This window comes from Embiotoca jacksoni, unplaced genomic scaffold (genome assembly GCF_022577435.1).
Source record: "Embiotoca jacksoni isolate LCO1_2020_lvr unplaced genomic scaffold, fEmbJac1.0.p SCAF_1, whole genome shotgun sequence".
Classification (NCBI taxonomy): Eukaryota; Metazoa; Chordata; class Actinopteri; family Embiotocidae; genus Embiotoca; species Embiotoca jacksoni.
The window spans coordinates 12618538-12642443 of NW_027185229.1; the positions used below are offsets into that span (position 1 = coordinate 12618538).

The 23906-nt window shown below is 43.6% G+C and overlaps 2 protein-coding genes across 4 annotated transcripts; both read right to left on the bottom strand.

Moving 5' to 3' along the window:
- Positions 1-3212: 3212 nt before the first annotated feature.
- cdc42 (cell division cycle 42) lies at positions 3213-15680 on the bottom strand. 3 transcript variants are annotated; one of them, XM_069170274.1, is made up of 6 exons: positions 15611-15680; positions 10588-10728; positions 9882-9954; positions 9038-9147; positions 8455-8652; positions 3213-5218 (listed from the first exon to the last, which is right to left on the bottom strand). In XM_069170274.1, exons 2-6 carry the CDS (start codon positions 10690-10692, stop codon positions 5129-5131), a joined length of 576 nt encoding a protein of 191 aa, XP_069026375.1. In that variant the 5' UTR covers positions 10693-10728; positions 15611-15680; the 3' UTR covers positions 3213-5128. The 3 variants fall into 3 exon arrangements, with proteins under 3 accessions (XP_069026375.1, XP_069026473.1, XP_069026553.1); XM_069170372.1 differs by having other exon boundaries at positions 15497-15658; XM_069170452.1 differs by lacking the exon at positions 3213-5218 and adding an exon at positions 5225-7277.
- A 748-nt stretch (positions 15681-16428) lies between these two features.
- snrpe (small nuclear ribonucleoprotein polypeptide E) lies at positions 16429-21119 on the bottom strand. Its single transcript, XM_069170586.1, has 5 exons — positions 20956-21119; positions 20089-20115; positions 19852-19914; positions 18008-18086; positions 16429-16655 (listed from the first exon to the last, which is right to left on the bottom strand). Exons 1-5 carry the CDS (start codon positions 21007-21009, stop codon positions 16600-16602), a joined length of 279 nt encoding a protein of 92 aa, XP_069026687.1. The 5' UTR covers positions 21010-21119; the 3' UTR covers positions 16429-16599.
- Positions 21120-23906: the final 2787 nt, after the last annotated feature.

A 23906-nucleotide genomic window follows, 5' to 3' on the forward strand; every position in this document is an offset into this window, starting at 1 on the left:
GTTCAGCCTGTGTGATAATTAATGGCTGTCAGCATCTCTTTAGCGGAAGAAGGTGCTGACAGACAGCCCTCCAGAAACGCAGGGAATGTGTGAACGCCTCACAGGGGTGGATGAGGGTGGAGGTGCAGCGCAACATCCCTCCCAACTGTCTGTTGAAGATGATCCAGGTCACCAAACCTGGGATATAACCCTCATTCCCTGCGATTTGAGGAATTCCTGGACATCTGCGCAAGGTCTGTGAAAGCGATACTGATCTCTCAGCGCCAACATTATAGCAATACACTGTTATAGTGTGCGTGTGTGTGCGTGTGTGTGTGTGTCACAAAACCTGTCAGAAAGACTTTTAAAGGGGCATTCCATCTTTTTAATTCTGTCTTTCCATAAAGCCGGGTGGCTCCCAATAAATTTACATTGGCAAGAAAAAGTATAAACCCTTTGGAATAATTTAGATTTTTATTTTTTTTTTGCATTTTTTTTTGCATTAACTGGTCCTAAAATGTGATCCAATATTCTTATAAGTCACAATATAGACAATACAAATAACACCCAACATTCAGTGCTGTTGGGAAAAGTAGGTAAATCTCTGGAATGAATGACTGGTTGAACCTCACTTGGCAGCATTAATCTAGAAGAGCAGACGAGATCCGCACTATGTTCAGGAGGAGTCTTCAACCATTCTTCCCCCCGGAGAACTCCTTCAGATCAGCAGAGTGTCTGCTGCAAATGGCGCTCTCAGGTCATTCCACAACATCTCCTGGGTTAAGGTTTGGCCTCTGACTCCAAACGGTAGATCAAGTCATTCTGTTGTGGATGCACTTTGATGTCCGGTTCATGGTCCTGCTGCATTACCCAATTTGTACTGCGCTTCAGCTGGACAGACACCCTGACAGCATCCTGGAAGATAACCTCGATATAATCCAATGCTGGTCTCACCAGTCCACATAACGTTTCCCCGGTAGTAGTGAAGAGTGTTAAAATGCTGTTTGGCAAACTTGAGGAGAGAATCGGTTTCCTCCGAATGGTGTCCCACTGTGGACACTTTGCCTGTTCAATGATCTACATGTTACACTCGTGAATTTCTTTGAGCCATTTTGCTTTCACTCGGGGCTTATTTTTTTCCTTATTGAGGACTCAACATTGCAATAGGTCAAAGTGGCTCTAAACTCATCTCCTTTCTTACTTCATTGATTAGATTCCATTCAGTTTTTGTTGATGTCACGTCCCTGGGGTTAATTTGCTTTTTCCAAATAGCACTGAATGTGTGACGTATCCAATAAGAACAAGAACAATTCAGTAATTTGCGTTGTTCGTGCATATAGATCGTGTTGGCTCACAAATGCAATTTAGAGGAAGATCTGATTATATTTTAAGACAAAGTTATATATTAATGCGGCAAGTCCCAAAAGGTTCACTCGCTTTGTCTTAGCATTGTAATCTGATTTTAACTTTTTTTTTTTTTTAAGATCCACCATTTAGCCTGAAAGCACAGATTTCCCAACATGTATTAGTTTCATCAGTAATCCATTCTGTAAAAAAAAAAAAAAATGCTTAAGTCTTTAGACATGGCATGGGATTTAATTAGAAAAGGTTATCTGATACAAATGCTGCGTCTTTCAGTAGTGGCAGATAAGAGACTAATCTTCAAACTCACACTGATAATTCCGTTTTTTACAGTATATGTTTTATAAAAAAGCTTTCCCTCATCATTTATCACAATTGTATTTTTAATTACGGTCCAAACCACTGTAATTTATGTGTTAACAAGACGGACCTCACACACACACACACACACAAAATAACACTCAAATGTACCCTTCATTTTCAAAATCATTCCTGCCTACCTGTAAAATCCCTGTTTCTAAGAGTTCTCAGACCAGGGCCACAAAATCAGTGCTTCACCCATGACTAAATGGGTCAAGTGCCATGAATACTGGATCCGACATTTACTATTATGCAACTAGTGCATTTTAATTGGACCGTCCATATCCTTAAAAGTCCATAACCCACCTTCCTTTCTGTAAAACAGTGTAGTCTCCACGCCACGACATGATCAGAGGGAATTTTCAGACTCCTTCTGCAAAACCACAGATGGATCAGTAATGTGAGCTGCTCTTGATGATATGTCACATTAGTAGGTTTAAAAATATATATATATATTATTATTATCATTTTTACTATTTATTTCCACTGTTTATCTGTCAAGAGTTGTCTGGACCAAGGCCCATCTCTTCCTCCTTGAGGCGTAACTAATTGAGGATAACCTGCTATTGCAAGGCTAAAATAATCCTGCAAACTCTCATCCAGCTATAGTTGTTTAAACTCATTTTAAAGATTAATTTGTTAATCCTGGATGTAGTTATCTTTAGTAAAAAAAAATATATTTTGAAATGTAAAACAACGAGTGGGATTGAAACCATGATCAGCATTCCTCTGTGACTGCTTTTAGATGAGGGAAGCGTGTTGACATACGTCTGCATTGTTCTGGGAGTTATTTTGTTTGATATTATGCTCCACCCTTTAGTTTGTGCATTACAGTTGCAGTTCTCCATTATACGTGCAAAAGACATTTCTGTCAATAATCTCTCAAATCGCAGTAAAAAAAAAAAATATATATATATATATATATATATATTCTGATGAATTATAAGAATGGAAAGATCAACGTATCAAATTCTTGCCGTGCGCGTCTTCACACTTTCTGTATTGTTTGAACCTCTGAGCTGTTAATACGACTCCGAGTCTGCAAACACAATCAAAACTGCAAAAACTCAGAATCCAATTATCAGCTAATACAGCGGAAATTAGGAATGGCGTCCCTCTTTGTAACATTTGCATCTACGGGCTTTCACTGAAGGGCAACAGCAGCCGAGGTGTTATCCGAGTGAACAGCACCTCCTGCTGGCTGAACACGCCACCACCAGATTGTCCAGCTGTGACGTTTGAAGCATAAACTGAACACGAGATTGCTGCACGGGTTCAACCCCACGTATGTTACCCGAAAGAAAAGTGTGCTTATGGCATTAAGGCCACTTTGACTACCAGGTTCGAAAATGTGCTTTGTTTTACCTTTCAATTTCATGAAAGCTGTGACGGGAAATAAAATGTCTTTTGTTAAGAGGAAAAAAAAAATCTCTGATAAGAGGGAGGTTTTTCTACTATTCTGTAGTCATGACAAAAAAAACAAAAAAAATGAATGGCAAGGTGAAAAGTGGTAAAGGCAATTAAGGTATAAGTTTAATATTTTTGAAAAGAATGCATATACAAAGAACAAAGACTTTAGACAAAGCATCTGGTTTTGCACCAAAACAACAACAGGTTATAATAATTATACTGACTTTGGCTGGACATCAATCAAACTCTAAGCCACCAGTAAAGAAAAACAAGAACCAACCAATCACAAGTGACCTTTACCAGTCTCTCTGCCATCAGAGGTTTTTATTTAACTTAACCAATCAGAGGTTTTCTTGGTATAAACTGGCAGATAAGAGTTCAGATGAGTTCCGACCCCTAAATGTAAAAGGAGTGAAAGTAACCTTCTTTTTTTTTTTAATATATATTTATATATATAAAATAAAAATAAAAATCAGCACAAAAAGAAATAATGAAGGAAAAAAAAAAAAAAAAAAAAAAAGATTTTGGTAAAAACACCTGGAGCCTACATTAACATTGTGTGCCAGCTTACATTATAATTATAATTACATCTGTTAAACCTATCATTTAGAACAGAGACCGAGGCTCAGCTACATGCAGCGCCATACAGTTTGGATGGGTACACCTCAGATGTACAGCCTGGATACGACACACTACAAGAAGGGACCAAATTCTGAACCTGGCACAGAAATCTGGCGTAAATCCCTTTTCACCGATCACTTTTCTAAAAAAAAAAACAGAACTCCAGCCAAAAAAAGCCTTTGTTTAACATGGATGTCTCTGCTGTACCCATCCTAAGTGTACGGTGACAGCAGTGTTAAAATGGTATTCTGCTTGACCCTCCTCCTTTGGTCCCTGGCAACGCATGAAGAACACACCGCTTGTTCTGCTAACACTGTTTAAGTTCCCTGCATCTAAAAAGGCCAAATCCTGTGGTCGACGAGCGGACCCGTTACTACTGGACGCCTTTAGTTCTTCAAGTGATAGACCACACTCTAAATGGACTGCGACTCTGCGCTGTGGAAGTCTGCATTACGAGGACTGCATGCTAAATGGCAATATCTGCCAAGTCAACCTCGTCGATGACGAGAGCTTTGTGGAGCTTGAGCTGCGTTGCCCTGAATTACTGAACCCTGTCAGACCCACAGTGTCCTTAGTGGTTAAGAGTGTGTCTATTTGGAACATGGAATAAATATCTCCGACTCGTCATCCGTTTGAGAGAAGAACAAAAAAAAAAAAAAGAAGAAAAAAAAAAAAAAAAAAAAAGGGGGCGGGGGGTTGTTGGCAAACAAAAACAGAACAACACTACTCTGTTAGCATTTCTAGTGGTAGTGTTGACAGTAGAGGGCTGGGCGAAGAGTGTGCCCGTCAACGGAGGCGACGGGGAACAGCAGCATGAGCAGCCACCAAACGGGCAGCTGGACGGGGCTGGGGGCGGGGCTTGTATTCAGCAAACCGTTACATCGGCTGAAGACAAATAAAAAAAAAAAAAAAATGGCTGGGCAGCTTAAACTTAATGAGGCCTCAACACTGGCTTAATCAAAATCGAGCGGTTCCAACGCTCGACAGGCGGATTTCTGCTTGGGTGCAAGCTTGGCATCTGGCTTCCTGTCTGAGGCTGTGCCACCCTGCCCCGGAGCCCGCGGCAGCCTGTCGGCCATGTTAGGTTCGTCTTCCGTCCCGGGGCGTCGAGACTTAAGAGGTGAAGTTTCATATTATTGCAGAGAATTATCTGAAACTTGGGTCGTCTGCTGTCTCTCTAGTCCCCCCCCCCCACCCTCCCCCAGTGGAGGACAACGCTGTCAATCAGCCTTAGCAGAGCAAGGGGAAAAAGGGGCGTGGGGGCGGGGAGGTGGTGGGGGAGGAGGAGAGGGAGGGAGGGGGGGGCGGCGTGGGTGTATGTATTTAAGATGTCTGTGTGTATATGTATGTGTGTGTGTGTGCGTGCGTGCGTGCTTTGCAAAAGGTAGGAGCCCTCTCATAGCAGCACACATTTGCGTTTCTTCTTGGGCTCTGGGGGCTCCAATGCAGCCAATATCGCCTCATCAAACACATTCTTTAGGCCTTTCTGTGAACACAAACATACAAACACAATGAGGGAGCAGCGCAACAAAAACAAAAAAAACACAGGTCAAATAAAAAAAAGAAATCAAAAAAAAAAAAAGGTCGCGGGGAAAACACAGCAGTGGCTTAAAACGAGGGACAAAACTGAAGGAGTAAAATCAGCACCGAGGGTCATTAAGAGGGTCTCGTAAGCAACGGGGGTGTGACAGCTGCTTAGGAGGGAGGGTGGGGTGGGCGGCGGGCGGGCGGGAAGAAAAACAAAACAATAAATTTGTCATTTCCAGCAGCTTAAAATTAGATCTGCAACGAACAACACAAGGGAATAGCGTGTGGTTGTTTCAGTTAGTTGATGCGACGACGTGTCGACAAGACCAATCACGTGCAGACTTTGAGTGCAGCTGATCTGTGAGAGCTGAAATCAAAAAGGCAAGTCAAACAAGCAAGTGGGGGAAAAACAGAGCATAACACACACACACACACACACACACACACACACACACACACACACACACACACACACACACACACACACACCCCTCCGCAAACAGAAACGGAAGCTGAACACTTCCACGCCCCCCCTTTTTTTTTTTTTTTTTTCCTCTCTCTCTCTCTTTACCTCACCGGTTGAACTCTTTACATTAAAACACAGAAAGGACACTTTTTACAACAACAACAACAACAACAACAAAACAACCGTCACTATAAAACCAGAACTGCCGCTCGGCCCACGAGGTGAAGTTCTTCGTGTTTGGCCCCCCCCACCCCCACCCCCACCCCCGAGCAGCGCTGCTTCCACCATGAGGTGGGTCATGTGAAGTAACCAGAGCCGCTGTGACACAATGCTGCGCTGCACAGTGAACCGGCGAGCCCTTTCTCTGTTGCTCAACTCTGCCCTCTAACCGTACTGAACTCTTCTCTGACGAAGCGCCGGGAAAAGAAGGTAGCCAGAGAGAAGCGAGCGGGATCCATTTCCTTTATTAATTTGTTTCACAAGTCATTTCACACAATTGTCGTTTTCTTTTTAATGTCGTCTGGACTGCCGAGATAGCGCGACAGGTGCAATGGCACGTTAATGTCATATGGAGGGAAAGTTTGGTCAAGTGAGTCGGGCAGCATTTCTCAGCGCAAACGTGAAGTGTGGCTGAGCAACGCCGGATTAAACAGATTATAGACAGTGGAACAACAAAGGAAAACTATTTGGTTATGTTGTCCAAATGGCCAAACACTCCCTACATACGACTTCAGTACTTAAAAGCCCCGTCTTTAACCTCAGTCGGACCCCCGAGTTCTGCTCAATTGGAACGTCAACTGCAGAAGTACACAAAAATGCGTTAGCGTTAGAAATGGAAGCTCGGTTTGGCGTTGAGATCAGTGCTCAGCCTGTAAAGCCACCGCCCTCCCCGCGTTAACTACTGCTGCTACAGGACGAGGAGAAGGACTAACTTAAACAATGGACACTTCCTAAACGACCCTCGACATCCTCTGTAAGACATTGCGCCGCTGTTGTCGGGACAGCTAAACCTAAAGAAGCTAAACTGAGAATGATACGGTGGCGAAGTGCAAAATGTCTGGTCCGAACCAATCCGGAGGCAAGACAGGAAGTATGTTCACGCAACAACCGAAACCGGGTTAGAGAAGGCGACGGTGCCTTCGGTTACAAGTGAAGATAGGCCTCCAGGTAGTTAGTCAGGCCATCGAAAAAGATCAGTTGAAATGCACTGTCAACGCGGAAGAGAGCAGCAGTTATAAATGTCAGATGATAGATCGGTTCGATGGCCGAGAATGAGACTGAGGAGATTTCAAAAGCAGCAAATGTAGAGAGTTAGAAAGAGGGAACGAGAAGACAAGGAGAGGGATGGGCAAAGGAATGAGGGGGGTGGGGGGGAGGGAGAAAAAAGCAGAGAATGATGACTATTAGAGGAGGAGGAGGAAGAGGAGGAAGAGGAGGAGATGAGACCAGTGGCGCGGCGGGTTTAAAATATACAGCATTTCCTCTTTCTTTGCGTCTCGGGCGGCTCTAGGGCGGCTAGGATAGCTTCGTCAAATACGTTCTTCAGCCCTCGCTACGAGTGTGGGGGGGGGGGGGGGGGAAGAGAACAACATCGTAATTAGGACAGAGCAGAGACGGAGACGGGTCGATGGGGAAGGAGGACAAGAGGAACGTGGCAGAACGAGAAGGAAAATGTCCGCCGTCAAATGCGAGAGAGGAGGCGCGAGCGCCGGAGGACGACAGCGTGGAAGGGGATGCGTGGCACAAAGGGGTGAAAGGTCAGAGTGCAGCGAGACCGACTTTTACTGCCGGTGAGGAGGCGGCAGCGTCGCAGCGGGCTGAACAGTGAAGCGGGGATCGAGTGCTCAGAGGCCCGACAGGAAAAAGGAAATGGCAGTAGCGGCTGCGCGACCGCCGTGCCAGGGAGGGAGGGAGGGAGGGAGGGGCGGGGTGGCGGGGGGGGGGGGGGGGGGAGGGGAGGGGGCTGCAGCTCAGCCCCATCAACACTATCGTTCTCTGTCCGAGTGAAGGTGGAGCTCATCTGCTCTGCTCTGAGTCACGTTCGCCGTGCCTGCACCTCCTCGGCTTTCTGACACAATGGGAGTGACACGAGGACTCAGGGCTCAATTGAACAGATCAACGGGACGGACTCCTTTCATGTCGGGACTCGAAGCGTCGAGATTCGACGTTTCGTTTGGACGTTAATCCGAAGCCGTCCGCTTTGGCACCGCCGCGGAGGCGCGCCGCGAAAGAGCGTTCGCTTAAAACTCGGCGGCGCGAGCGAGCGTAGCTCTCGAGCGGACTGCGTTGACCGTCCGAAAACAAAATACGTCGCGGGCTTGCAGGTCAATGCCAGGCCCGCGGCAAAATGGGAACGCGGCTCTGCGCGGCGGAGGCCGCTCGCAGTGACCGGGGGGATGCCGCGCGGAAAAACATCCGATCATTTACGATCGGCAAACGCCACCGAGCTCGCAAGTCAGCGCAATCACCGGGACCAAAGCGGCATGCGGCATGCGGGATCTCCCTCCCCCCCCCCAAAAAAAACCCCCCCCAAAAAAACCAAACAAAAACAAAATCATCCATAACATGCACAGGCCAAGAGTGGGTGTGGACATGTTCCTCTTTCCTCCGCTTTCTTATTTCTTGCCATCGACTTAATACGCGTGCGCCGAAAGCGCGCGGACGTGCGCGTGTGAACCTGCGGCGTATTTACACACGTGCGCATACGCGCGTGTGCATGTATACATTACCTGTGTAAGGGCTGAGCACTCCACATATTTCACAGCCTTCAGGTCTCTCGCCAGCTTCTCGGCCGTCTCCGGAGTGATGGGCTTTTGTTTGTTCTTTGCCAGCTTCTCTATAGTGGAAGGATCATCCCGCAAGTCGATCTGAGTCCCGACGAGGAGGAAGGGTGTCTTTGGACAGTGGTGGGTGATCTCTGGAACCCACTGGAGATTTAAAAAAAACAACAAAAAAAACAAACAAAAAAACAACAATCAAAAAACACAACAATCAACACACTGTGACACCAGAGCAAAGCGATGGATTTTTCTTTTTTTTCTTTTTTTGGAGATGCTTTTCGGAAAAATGTCGGGATTGTTTCAGACGTCAGTAAAACAACAACTGGTTCGGCCTTCGGATTCGGGAGAAGTATCGATGAGCGCTCGAGTGCTTTCAGGGATTTCGCGATGTTAGAAGTTAACATCTTGGAGTCGATGAAAAGGTTTTAAAACTCAAAAATAAAGCATTCTAATTTCACGATTATAAGCAAACAAAAACAACAACAAAAAGGGGGGGGGGGAGGTGAGGGAGGGGAGTAGGGGGCAGACTTACCTTTTCTTTGACGTTTTCAAAGGAGGACGGGGACACGACGGAGAAACAGACGAGGAAGACATCGGTCTGGGGATAACTCAGAGGTCGTAACCTGTCGTAGTCTTCCTGACCTGGAGCGACCACATACAAGTTACCGACACTTCAGACAAAGCGGGACGCCCTCTGTTATCAGAATGAGACAAAGCAACAAAGCCACGGGGCGCCACCACAGGATAAAAAAAAAAAAAAAAAAAAAAACATCCACAACATCCGCGCTTGTCGTCTCCACCAGCAGTTCTTCTCTTCTATCTCCATGCTGTCCTTTTCTCTCTCTGCTCTCCCTCTCACCCCGACCGGTGGAGGCAGGTGGCTCCGCCCACCTCTGAGCCTGGTTCTGTCGGAGGTTTCTTCCTGTTAAGAGGCAGTTTTTCCTTCCCTCTGCTGGAGGGTTTTTTTTTTTTTTTTCTCCCCTTAAAGAGGAGTTGTTACCTCCTAGTTTATGTGGGAATTGTTGAATTGTTGGGTTTCTCTATAATATTGTAAAGTCTTGCTGTAAGGACTTTAATGTATTAAGTGCCATGAAATAGCCTGTGTTGTGATTTGGCGCTATATAAATAAAACTGAATTGAATAGAATAGAATAGAATAGAATAGAATAGAATAGAATAGAATAGAATAGAATAAGACCCTACATACGCATACACCGGTCCGTGGACGGAAGGTGAACAAAGACGTCATTTTGATTGCAACTTGCACCCAACGGCAGGATTCCCGTTTTACCGAACAGATTACACCCATTTTACGAAAAGAAAATGAAAGACATGGACAAAAAAAAAAAAAAAAAAACGAAAGACAGACGTACATACCTGCTGTATCGAACAAGCCCAGGGTGTAGGGCTCACCTCCGATCATTACAGTTACAGCATAGTTATCAAACACCTAGGGCGCACAGACCAAAACCGGGTTAGCCGCATACAATAATGAAAGTGTGTGTATCCAGTTTCTTCCTGAAAATGATTTGAAACATGCTGAATGTCCAGGTGCCAGCGTCGATGACGTGCCGGGCATTCAACAGCCTTCAAAACAACCATCGTTTTCCAGCACACTGGTGGAGGACCTGAACTCTCAATTCCCGTTTGTTACAGTGATCAGTGACGCTGGCCGAAAAAGACGAGGTTAATCTGACCGGAAGAGCGACGACGCAGCCGAGGCTTCGTCAAGAGGAGCTCGGACGTTTAAACCGTTGCAACCGCAGAACCTCTAATTAACCCAATAAGTACTTAGTTGGGTTTATCAAACCGAAAACCAGTCCCGTTACGCACTTAAAATAAAAAAAAAAAAAAAAAACGCCACCCTGAACTGGTCAGACTAAAACAGCATGCGGTCACACAAACTCCCGATGTCCACCTCACGCGTGAGAGCACGTTGTACCGGACGCTCACAGCCAAGTAAACAACCGAAGACAACTGTGAACGCGTGGCGACTGAAACGTTTGCGTCGAGTTAAAAAAAAAAAAAAAAAAAAAAAAAAGTCCGGCGTTGTGATCTGGTGTGGAGGCTTCCTTGCGCTTACCGTAGGTACGTATTCGGAGGGAAACTTGTTTGTGGTGTAAGAGATGAGCAGGCAGGTTTTCCCCACTGCACCGTCCCCAACCACGACACACTTGATGGTCTGCATAGCTGTGTTTTACGGTCTTTGCTGCTCATTCAAGATCTGGAACAGATAAAAAAAACAACAACAACAACAACAACAAAAAACAGAGGGAAACGTTTGTTAGTTGATCACATTTCTGGCGTATTGGCTGAACGCTCGCCGCGCAAGCCGCTGTATTCTTCAGGTTTTCAGCGTAGTGAGTTTAATACGCACACACACGCACACACACACACACACAGAGCACCACACACACACACACACACGCACACACAGCACCACACACACACACGCACACACACAGCACCACACACACACGCGCACACACACGCGCGCGCGCACACACACACACACACACACACAAAACAGAATCGCAGTGAATTTCATTCTGCTTTTTTTTGACCCGTGGCGCTCCATTTTGCTATTTATGTAGAAGCGAAAACAAAATCAATACGGCAGCATCTAAATAAACAAATACGAAACACAAAATGAAGAATTTTTTTTTCACAAAGGCGCTATCAATTACAGAATTGAATGTTTGGGGGATTCTTTACTCCAACAAGGAGTGAGGAGAACTCCAAATCCTTGAAAAGCTAAACACCGGGTGGCATTTTCATTGTCTGGCGATGACAAACTGTTGTTAAAAAACACTTCTCAAGATAACTGCAAAGTAGCAAATCCATGTATTCGTTTTTAATATCATTATCTGCTTGACATGGGGGCGTTTACGGCCCGGCGACTGATAACTACGCTACCCTGAGTAACCGGAGGGAAGAATTTGAACTGTCCAGATGAAGTTTGGGGACGAGGGGATCTTAGCTGGAAACTCATTTGGGGGAAAACAAAAAAACGACACATATTTCATGGCTGTATAACCAAAGACTTGAGAATATTTCGGCGGAGTAAAGTTTGAGGTCGTCCCCCTTCCATTCACCGGCCAAGAAACAGATCAGAATCAAATCGATACTCAATCGTGGAGAAACAACACGTTCAACCGACGTTTTCTATTTGCAAATATCGATGCACCGATCACAACGTGGCCGCTTCAAAGGCTGCCGTGCGAAAGTCCCGTCCAGCGCGACAGCGGTGGTTTCAAGCCGAACGAGCGTCGCAGAATTCAACAAAAAAAAAAAAAATTGTTTTGATTCATTGCAACCTCAAAGGAAACGTACAGATTCCCCTTCCGGTGAAAATCAAGCCGTGAACTCTTGTTAAAATGTCCATCTGCGCGCTGGACGCTGCCGATCCGCCGGGCTGCGCGTGATCGGCCGCGAAGCCTCTAATCGGCCGCGAAGCCTCTAACGTAGTTCTGAGCGACGGTTGGCAGATCTGACGACGTTCATGGGCCTAATTGTCTGAGGTTCGGGGGGGGGGGGGGGGGGGGGGGGGGGGGAGAGGGGTGTCAACGTTTGCCCGGCACCGGCCCGGAGAGCGCCCGGAGGGTGCGCGCGCGCTTTTCAGCCGTGCTCGTTGCGCCGCCAGCCTCGTCCTTCCGGTTCCCAGAATAAAGGAGGGGGGGGGGGGGGGGGGGGGAATTAAAAAAAAATCCTTCAAAGGCCTTTTCCACACTTGGACTTGTTGTAGGAGGAAATGCGCAGCTGCTGCTCGTCACAATAACGACGGCTCTGTTTTATTAAAGTGCCTCGGTGAGCTGCAGCAGCGACCCGGCAAGCGGGGGGGGGGGGGGGGGGGGGGGGTGCTGAAACTGAAACGGCCGCGTTCAACTGAAGCTGAAAAGATTTACTGATTTTTTTTTGTTTTAAAACACAACACTCCTTCTGCTCCTGCGTTCTCCTGTTTCTCCTCCGAATGTTCCGGTATGTCGGCGTTAAGCCGCTGCGGAGCTCTGCACCACGGTGTGGGGGTGTGGGTGGGTGGGTGGGTGGGTGGGGGTGTCATTGAGGGTAGCAGGAGGGACAAAACTGCAGGCACCAAATGCTAGAGAGCGTGAAAACAATTGAGGGGGCAGAACACGGGTGGATTGGCTGGGCTTGTATTTTGTCGCAGACATCGTGTGATATCTAACCGACATATTTTTGGTGAAAACTACAGATTTGATCCCGGTTACAAAACTGCCGCAGGGCGAATCAGATCTCGCGCTACCTCTTGTTGTCATCCTGTCGTGTCGAATTGCTTTTACCTGCATGTTTGCATGCTGCTGTAGCAAAAAAACAACAACAACAACAACAAAAAAGCACCCCCCCCCCCCCCCCCCCCCCCCTGCGGGATCATTAATCTCTCTTTCTATCTAGCTATCCAAAGATTGCATCATCCTGCTGCAGATGAATGTGATTTGTGCCACCGTCTTTCCGCGGGGAGTTGCGATAAGGTACTTTACAACGGGCACCGATCCGCGTATTATGTTCTGGTCTCTGATAAACAGTTGTGAAATGTTGTATTTTTATTTTTCCGTTTCGGGTTTGTTGCCGTCGTTTACAACCTCGCGCCGGGGGCCGACAACGTTAATACAGCCGGGCAGTGTTTTAGTTGCTTGCGGAAAATGCATCCTCGTAATTACTTCGCAGTCGTGCGACGTACGGTGAACACGCGGCGTCCGTCAGCGGAGGGAGAAGGCATGCCTGGTCCTGCTCGAGAGACCGGAAGGGGTCGGACGTTGGCGTAAAGGTGTGCCGTACGATTGGGAGTCTGCGCGGGGTGCTTTATTTTGAGAATCGACCGCTTGCTCTTTGCTTCACTCTGAACTTCCTGCCTGGCTGATTTGTCCTGTACGGTTAATGCTACCTCCAGCCAATTTACTTCAAAAAAAATAAGACTTGGCGTGTGTCTTCAGCGAAGGCACTGAGCTGCCTCCGGGACGCTTCGGACGGGACGCCGCCGTGCGTCTGGCGGACTTACCGAGCGGTGTATCGGCTCCAGGCGTCTTATGTTGGAGCTGGAACGTGAGGCAAGACAGATGTGTTGGAAAATTGCCTCAAGCCGAGGGTCGTGCAGCTCTTTACTTTACGGTCTTGCTTTAATGCAATTAAACTGTTCAAAAATGTGTCCGCTGTTGATGCATTTCAACGCGATATTTGTCTTTCCAAAACTCACATTTCCAAGCGCCAATGTCATTTCGAGACCAAAACTGTGTTCGTATTAACCTAATTGCAAAAATGAAATCTAACCAGCTGATACCTGATTAAACAATGGAAAGTATTCCTCTCCAGGAAACTGGTGCGGGAGTGTAGTGAAAAGAAAATGTCCGACTAGCAGATGATGGTTTTACGTACAGGACTGCGTCCTGTAAGAAAGCCAGCATTGCAGTAAGTTAAACATTTCAGGGTGGATCCCGGCCGCCAATTGTATAAACGGGGGGTTCTCCAAAGCGGAGTTGTTTTTTTTTGAGAAGGACTTCATCAACGTCGCCTGTTCGACGACAACTTGCGTTCACATCCTTCGTTTTAAAACTAAACCCGGTACCGCCGTTCTCTTTGCAACTTAATTGTCTCTTCCTTCACCTTCTAGTCTCAGCGCTTACAAGACGCCATAATGTTGAACGCCAAAGTTAAGCTACGACTCTTCATCTGCAACATCCCAACACCACAGGAAAAAAAAACAAAAACAAACCCAACTAAACCCTTTGCATTGTCTGGGTGAATCATTTGACCACTCGGCTTCACATTATGACGACCCATCCCATCATGATCAACGCCCCGGTGTCTCAACTTAAGTACTATATGTCCAAACACGGCCCATATCTGATTTATTACTCACAAAACAACGTTGAAACTTGACGGAAACCTAAAAGCCTCTTCTAATACGAGCAACTCCAAATCGTACAACATCTGACCTAAACAGTCCAGTAAGCCGGTGGCAATTGGCGACAGAGGGGTGGTTGCAGCTGCAATAATGCCACCGGACGTAATCCATGTATTTGTGTTTGTAGGCCAGCAAGCACTTTGAGGGAAGGCCAGCTTAAAGACCAGTAGTGAAAACAGCTGAGATGTCGTTTGCGTGGCAGTTTTTTTTTTTTTTTTAGTTTTTTTTTTTTTACCCGTAACACGAAGCCGCTAGTATCTTGACTTTAGTCGGGGAGTCGGGCAACATTTCCTCAACGATTTGGTCACAACTTTCTTCCAAACTCATCCGAAACAAATAATCAAGCGATGCCCTGCAAACACAAGCCAGCAACTTCACACATTCAGACCTCAAAGTCACACAAATCAATCTCAGACTGGACCCGGTGTCGTTTCGCTTGCAGCCTTCTTCGCTTTTGACACCTCAAACGACGCGACCCGCTAAGTGTGATTATTAGATGTACCGCGTAAATATCACCAACGAAATACATGTATTTGTTTTGTTTTTTTTCTTCCCAGCAGAGATGTCCACCATAAACAGCATCGGTAGCATTATAGCTTCAGCCGCTATTTTTTTTTTTTCCAGCCACATCCCCCCCCGGCCTCAATCTGGCCTAATTTCCTGCCGGTTTGTTGAAACGATAAACTAACTTACTCCCCCATTTATACCAAGCCGATACTTTTGACTCGTTTTTGTTTTATTTATTTCCCAGGACCAGGCTGTTGTTGTTGTTGTTTTTAAACGACGCTGGTTGTGTCTTTTTTTTTAATTTTCGGCTCGTTAACCAGCCAACGACAGCGAATAACTAGTTAAATCTTCAAGCTAATCGACTGATATTCAATTCTTATTTTACACAAACAAAAACAAAAAAAAAATATCTAATTTAGATACGAGATGTGGATTAATACACCGTCGCGGGAGGTTTATTTCCTCCCCGGTGTGATGTTACAGACGGGCTAACTGGCTGAGCTAACCCGAGCGGATGCTTTGCGCCGGAACGACTCAACTAAATTATCTTTTACGATCCACGTACCCGCACGTTTACAGCCATAGATGATGTCGACAACATTTAACTCAACGCCAACCGCAATTACATCCCAATAATACAAAATTTAAAAATAAAAATAAAAATACACATTTTCCGTACCGTATCCTCTATTTGTGTCTTTACGCCGGGCGTTGGCAGCTCCGCGCTAGGGGCTTCCCAGTCAACACAACAGGGACGCGTTGCGTCGCGTCGTGAAAGCGCGACGTAATTACGTTAATCAATTTTCCGACATGCGAGCTTCTCTTTTTCGGTCCGAGGCCGAAAATAAAACAAGCGGCATCCGTTTTTCATTTATTTAGCGTGCGGGTTCACCAGTGAAGAACTGAAGACTCAAGACATCATTTGGCATCTGAAAATGACCCAAATATTGCATTTACTGTATTTATGCCGTTTGTAAAATACAGTATTTGATGTTCTCAAAGTGTGCCACCCAGCCAAATTTGAATTCAGTATAAATTACTAGCACAGATTTCCCCTGTATCTTTCTCATTCAATAAAAATGAACAGGTCATATCGGTCCAAGAACATGTTATGTATATTTTAAAGTAGTCTGTACAGAAAATGCACTATCCAGACGTGTTTGAATCATAGACTGTGTTGAAATTTGTTTTTACTTGTTTTGTTGCCTTTAACTAAATCTGCTTTCATGCAGTGATAAGCTGTTTAAACTGTACTGAAAGTTGTTTCACCACACCAAATACAACATATCAGGAAAACGTATCACTACAAAACTCAATGAGATTCATTCATTCTGTTTGAAATAAATGTCCTTTATCCCTTTGTACTTTATTCGGAGCAAAGAATTTGACCTACATAAGTGCATCGCCTTAGTGCTGTCTGCCACTAGATGGCAGTGCGGTCCATTGACCCAAATAAACAACTGAAAGTAGGAATAAATTAATACAGGCAGCATCTGTAAAAAAACTTTATTCTTATAATGGAACCATGTGGGAGAAAGAAACAATTACAATATGCATGTCAAGCACAAACATACTAAAGATTTTTTTTTAAAAAGAAAGAAAAAAAAAAAGATTTTTCTTTTTTCTTTTTTCTAGGAAAGGTAAGATTTGTAGGCATCTCCATTGTCCCTAGGTGGTCACACTCTGCAGCAAGGTAATGTTGTCTCCTTTCAACATGATCCTCCCTGGGAGACATGGATAGAGAAAGAAAGGAGAGAGAAACCCAGGTGGAGGTAGATCAGTCGAGGCAGATGATGGATTGAGAGAGATACAAAGTGTCTGTTCATTTCTGGACAAAGCAATGAGCTTCCCCCATGTTTGCCAAAGATAATAGAAATTCGAAATCATAAGTATGTTACTCTAAATCTCCTAAAATGACCAAAACTCTTTAAAAATAAAATAAAATGTATAAATAAAAAGTATTCTGATGAACAAAAAATTATATTTGACTGTACAAAACAATGTTTTGTACAAACATTTTGTGCAATGTTTGTGCATTTCATTTAGTTTTGAAAGACACAATTGTTAAGCTGAAAATTCCCATCCTCAGTGTCAACTATAACTTCAGAGGACTTATTTTGAATAGGCAGGAAAAGCCAAGTGGCTCAGCTCCATGAAGTGTCTCATTAGCACGAGTCACCAGGAGCGAGCTAATCAAAAGTAATGCAGCCGTTTCAGTGTTATCGATCACATATTTGCCTTTCCTGCTGTAAGAAGCCAAAATGTCTAACAAAACTGTAACTGAGGTCAGTAGGCATTTTCTGACTTTATGAAGACAAATATCAAACGTCGCTCAGTTTACGTGGTGGGATGTAGTGCTATTTGTTGACGTAGCGGAGGTTGTTCTGGATTATCCATCTATATAATCGTCCAACTTCAGTCACAACGCGTTCCTGCAAATGTTTCACAAAAAAGCCTTTCTCTTTCTTATAAACCGTTATCGGACTTTTAATTTCAAATAATACAGGAAGTGTTGAGTTGGTATTCACGAGTAATGCAGTTACTGACAGCGCAAATGGTACCAGATCATAAGGTGGCTTTAAGTCGATTTGGTGAATCAGTTGATACATCTTAAATGTAATTATGACAAATTTGACCGTTCCATTTATTTTGATTGGCCCTCTTGAATGACGTATGCATTGTCATTGTCTTGTGTTTTTGGGTCTTCAAAACACACAAGACGTGTAGATGGATTTTAACCAGATCAAGATAACTGGAAACTAGATTTTCTCACTTGGGAGAAAATAAGTGGCGCGGCGTCGTTCAGGTGAGCTCCAGAAGCACCAAATGGTGCTACGTCATATCAGTCATATTGGCTGCGCGAACGCAAACGGCAAAATGCCTTAGAATCTATTTAGTTCTGGGGAAACTTTTTTTTGGGGGGGGGGTTCTTCCTCTCAAGAAAGTCCTCAGGAACGGTTAGGTCCTAAAATGCCTAATGTCCATTCACATATGAAAATGTGTTGATATGCAAACCAGTGCTAACTTACAGAGCTTAAAAAAAAAAAAAAAAAAGGTCAATGAACAGTATTCTTACCCAGTGGCTTCCTGTTCTTGGTCTTCATGTGAACTTCCTCAGCATCGTCTAGAACCAGATTCATGTACTCGTCGAATCCCTGAGAAAGCCAGAGAACAGTGACCCAAAATCAGTTCAATTGGGTCTTGTGCAGTACATTTTGGTATCTAAACCCAAATCTTGAATTTGTTAAGGCTAGCTCTGATTGGATTCACCCACTGCACAAACTTGTCCTAAAACACACATTTGAACTTGATGAATGCAGTCTGGTCACGAGATTTGAACATCAACGTAACCGATATGACCAAATTGCTATGCAAGGCTTCATGTTCTGCTCCACTTCATTCAAAAAAATGCCACCCAAGAGTCAAACAAGAAATTCACAATTAAAAGCTTCAAGTCCTGCTGTCAGCAGTTTATCAAACAATAAATATATCAGTGACAGTAGTTGTTTTGGACACAAGACAATCAAATAAGTAGTGTGAGAGCAGTCCTGCAATTTAACAGAAATATAACAAGAAATTGCTAGATATGAAGCTGGTTGCTTAAAACATCTTGCTAAACCAAAAGCCGTTCCTAATTTAAATGTGAAGCGGTCGAAGGGATGCGACGATCAGAGAGATGAACGGGAGAACGTTGTACTGTAGGTGATGCTACACTGTCTGGTGCAACAAAAGCATGTCACCCTGAACACAAATTAGCAGAAAGGCCCTGACGCAGCCTTTAGAGCCATGACGAAGACAATATGTGAACAGAATATTCATTTTGAGTTTAATTTTGCTGAAGAACACAACATTAAACCTGTAGATGTGTTATTACAAAAAGTAACGAGGTTCTATATCAAGATACCCTTTTGAGGAATATTTTGCCCTCAGGTGTGTAGATCAAAGTTGAAAACAGCAGGGTGCACCAATTTTTTTCTACCATAATTGAATTATTTTAATCATTATCATTCAGAAGTGACCATATTTGGATGAGCTGGGGTGGAGTGAGATGTGGATCCGACTCTATCCAATTGGGAAACCGAGCACATTGCACCCCACCCATCGATAGCAGAAATCTGACTGCACCACGGGCCTAATCAAACAGACGCGCCCCAAATGCACCACTTTTTCAGGCCTAATATCTAATTAACGACGGGATTATTTTCACTGCTAAAAAAAAAAAAGAAAAAAAAAAAAGGAGTGACTGGCAAATGACACCATTATGACTCATGGAAAAAAAATGATTGACTTTGTATTTCATGAGTGAAGTTAAATGAGAGGCTATGGAGCCAGAAACTTTTTGGAGCAAACCCCTAGCAGCCCTCAGTGTAATTGCATTGCAAGGCACTTTCACATTGGCCTAAATTTTTCCAATCCAGAAACTACGTCTACTTCATTTACAGTCTTTGGGGGAGACCAAAGTCCTTGCACAAGTAGTTTTTCTTGTGCTTTAACATCTCCATCCGAACATTTTTTTTTTTTTTTTTTTTTTCAAATGACCCTCTGCTGTGGGTGTAGGATCTGTTAACAGCCTTATGGTGAATTAATACGTATTTAAAAGATGCATTTAAAACATCTCGGTAGACAAAGAGAGGGCGTAACTGTAGGACAGAGGCCTGCAGAGGATCTCACATGAACACCTCCAAAACTTCAAAGACACATTGTGCAGACCTGCGCGCCAAGAAAGCCGATTGGTTGATTCAAACAATGCCAGGACCCGGGTGGTGTCCTGGCCGACTAATTGTACTTGTCCAGTGATTACTCTACACCTTCAATAACAGTTGAAATGGCTAAGAAATCAACGAATTCCATCATGTTATAGTCCAGGTCAATAACAAACACTGAAAAAAAAAAGAAAGAGAAGAGCTAAAGCTAACTTACAATAATGCAGCCCTCTATCCGCATGTTGACTTGTTCATACAACCAGACCTGGATCCGTGAGCGCTGCGGAGGACAGGAGGAATAAATAGGATATTCAGACATCACCAGAAAACAAAATAAGATTATTACCAACTGGGTTTTTACATCACATGAATTTGTCTTGATGGGAGTGGGTGCATGAATATCAAAACACAGAAACAAAACAAAAAAACTATAACAAGAGTAATAAGTACTTACATTTTGTAGGTACCTAAAAATGAGGTTCTGGTACATGGAGTCAAGGAAATGCGGTGTTAAAAAGCAAACATAAGCATACAGAATAGAGTAAGAATATGTTTACAATAAAACAAGTGTACACAGAGGGGTCATGATCCGTGGTCCAATTCAGACTTTTCGACAGTGGAATTAAACTTTTTGGAATAAAATGATTCGATTTTTTTTTGTTTTGTTTTCCTATATTAAATTTTACAGGTATTGTCGCCATTTTGTGCCATATTTATTTTCACTCCGATGCAGATCTAGTAATTTCAACAGCTAATATCTAATACATGTGGGCTCCCCCTACGAAAAACCCTCACAAAAGCAGCCAAATGAAGAATGCTGCAGGAAAAAACGACACAAGAACACACATTTCAATATCAAACAATCAGGATCATTTGCTTTGGATCCATTGTAATTGAAGTTACAACTATTATTCTCCTTATCAATTAATCTGGTAGTTATTTAGTATCACGTCGGAGATGCTGGAAGTAAACAATGTATCAAAAATAGCTCTGACGTAACAGACGTCACAGAGATCGGCGTGTCAAACGTCTTTGTCGCGGCTACGTCTATGCACCGGTCCCTCTGAAAGCATTTCAATGAACCACAACTAGTTGCAAGTGTATTTCTTAGCAAAGTAAAAAAAAAATCTTCTGCCTAAAATTGTTCTTTAAAACAACCCTGCTGAAAGCCATTCGTACTTTTAAAAGAAAACATGCCTGATGAGCAAGCTTTAGCAAAAGAAAACGTTTAGCCTAGCTGCTAATTTAATGTGGGAACCAATTCAACCGCGTCGGTCGGTTCACTGCAATAATTTTTTTTTTTTTTTTTTTTAAAGGATACAATGGGCTGCACCATAACCTTCTGGATCTTCTGCCCTTGTCCTCTGTACGCCATTGCTGCAACCACTGAAATACAAGAAGTAGGTATTCGAAGAAAAACAAATCGCACCTTCTTTATAGTGCACCTCAACGAAGCACTCACGTTGTGAGTTTGCTTTAATGGCGGGCTTCCTTCCGCGTGCTCCTTTACGGCGTTCATAAAGATGTGTCCGTGATGTGACACAGCGCCTCTGTGGGTCGGAGGCCACTACTGCAAACAGCTTGTTGATGCAGCGTTTTTTACAAGCGCGTATAATCAATTTGGCAAGCGAATAGGAAGGAACAATATTAAATAACTTTTGTAGTCATGTGTAAGCACTGTTATAAACTACGCAAGTAAAAACACTATGGATGTACAGCAACAGCCAACCACAAAAATAGAATTGCTTATAAGTGGTGTTTTTTTTGTGTGTGTGTGTATTTTTTTTTTTTTAGAAGACCCGCTGTCACCGGTATGTTGCACTGTCTGGAAATAGCCTCTATTTAGGCCGATTGTATTATTTTTAGCTGTTAATATGTAATAAGAACTCTTTTGGTTTTTTTCCTTTGTTTGTTTGGGTAACCATGGCCTGATTAACCCATCGGGTGGCGCCATGGGAAAAGGAAAGTATTCTCTCTTATGCTGCACTAATGAACAGCCTCATCTGCTCTGTATTTTGTGCACACTTGTTTCTGGTCGGGGATTCTTTTAAAGTTTTGATATCATCTCCATGATCACATATTCTAAGTGAAATGATAAATACAACCCAAGATGCAAATCCTTTCACTTGGACACCTTTATGACCCAACATGCACCTGCCTGGCAGGCTCATGATGCAAGTATGTTAACAACACTGCTTTCTGTTTTCCATACAGATTTCAACTTGAGCCTACATTAATATACTCTTGGGAGCAAATCCCTTTGGCCATGTTCCAAATTTAGTGGAAAGTTTGAAATCAGAGGAGTGAGGCTGTTATAGCGCTACATTAAAGCTAAGGTAAACGATTTTTCTACTCCAGCATTTGTTACATTCTTAGAAATTCTCTCAACCTCCCTACAGCAAAAACGACCAACCTGTCTGTTCCACCTGTGCACTCATTGCATTTGACATGAGTCAAATAGTCTAGGCAGACCCCCAAAACTAGTCAGCTGTGCAATCAGGACAAGACTTCAGGAAAATCACAAGGGGGTTGGTGTTTATTATGCAAGCAGGATTTTTTGTTTCCCTTTTACTTTTCCAATCAGTACTCAGTTAAGTTTATGGCATTAATCAACACACTCCAACACAGTAGGTGGCGGTATGCACCTTTAAAGCTGTTTTTTTGTGATTCGCCAATAAACCAAAAGAAGAAGAATACCTTCGCAGTAACTCCAATGCTAAGAAGTGGAAAGCTATTTAGTTGGTTGCAAAATAATGGCAAAGCAAGTGCAGCCAAAACTTCCAGAGCCAACTATATCTACAACAGCTTGCACTACTAAACAACGCAAGAAAAAGAAGATAGAAGTTTCCATCTGAAATGTAAAAGTTTAAACTTCTTCATTCCACAGGGAAAGTATTATACTTTTTTTCTTTACAATATTTATTTGAAAGCATTATAGCTAGTAGTTCCATTTCAGATTAAGATTTTATATTAAAAAATAATATGACACGCTTATAAACATATATTTTTTTAAGTATTTTTTTCCACAGTATGAATACTTTTACTTTTGATACTTTAAGTTAAATTTTCTCACCATACTTACCTTTTTCCTGTGTTTTAAAAGATATACTGGTACTTTTAAGTAAGGGATGTGAAGACTTTCTGGCAAACAATGAGGATGGATGCAAAGTGACAACAAACAAAATCAACGCAACAATAATTAAACATTTGTAGCCCTAAGAAGTGCAATGTAAAGAAATAAACGCTGGTACGTCCTATTAAATGTTCAATCCCAAAGCAAAAAAAAAGTATAAAACTTACTTTATTATGATACACACATTGCTTTAGCCAGTGTAAGTTTCATCGTTTCAAAAGCAGTTAGATACAATCAATCCAAAGCCTGTCTCAGAAGGTCTGTGCTCACATATATCTTTGTATTTCCCGCGTGCTAAATACTTATATGTTCAAGTTAGCATGTAGGAGTTCAAAATCCAAGTGCAGTACTCTCACACATCAGCCTCTAGATGGTGCCGTGTCATATCTAACATAACAATGAGCAGCTTTCTGGCAGAGTTTGCAGAACTGTTTGGTAAAGTTAACAGCAGTTCCTCTGGTCCATGGGAACGTGAATGGCTTATCAGCACTCACTCCTACTCTAATCTTTATCTTTCACTCATTTATGTCTCCTTTTTACACGAAGCTTTGAGAAAAATAATCTTAAACATCAGAAGTCAAAACACATTGTCTGCTTTTAGTGCAAGAAGAATGCCTTTAAGGCTGCTGCCAGATACATCGCCACAATCAGCCTGCGTCTCACCATAATTGGCAAAGGCATTCTCTGTGATATTTATAGATGTCATTATATAAAGCAGGATTGGCAATTTCAATGTTGTGCACAATATACCTGTAACATGATGAGATGAGTCAGGGAAGTCAGCCTTGAGTGTGCAGTTAACAATAGTATTAATAACATACAACACAGCCACCCACCCCCACCCCCTCCACCCCACCCCATCCCATAAGACAAAGTGTGATGGAAATTAGCAGCCGAGGACAGACAAGAGTCCGCAAGTGGGGGGGAAGAACAGACATAAGGAGCGTCGGTGTCGCCTTTCAGGGCAGCGACCCCTCCCGCATCTTAAAAGGCAGGGCTGCTGCGGCTCGTGGAGGCGTGCGTCGCTCATCAGGCATCGCTGTCAAGTGCCACATGCTTTGTGTCTGTGCTATGAGCTCAGGAATGGGCCGCTGACTCTCAATGCCACACGCCTCACATTCTCAAGGAAGACGGTGGGA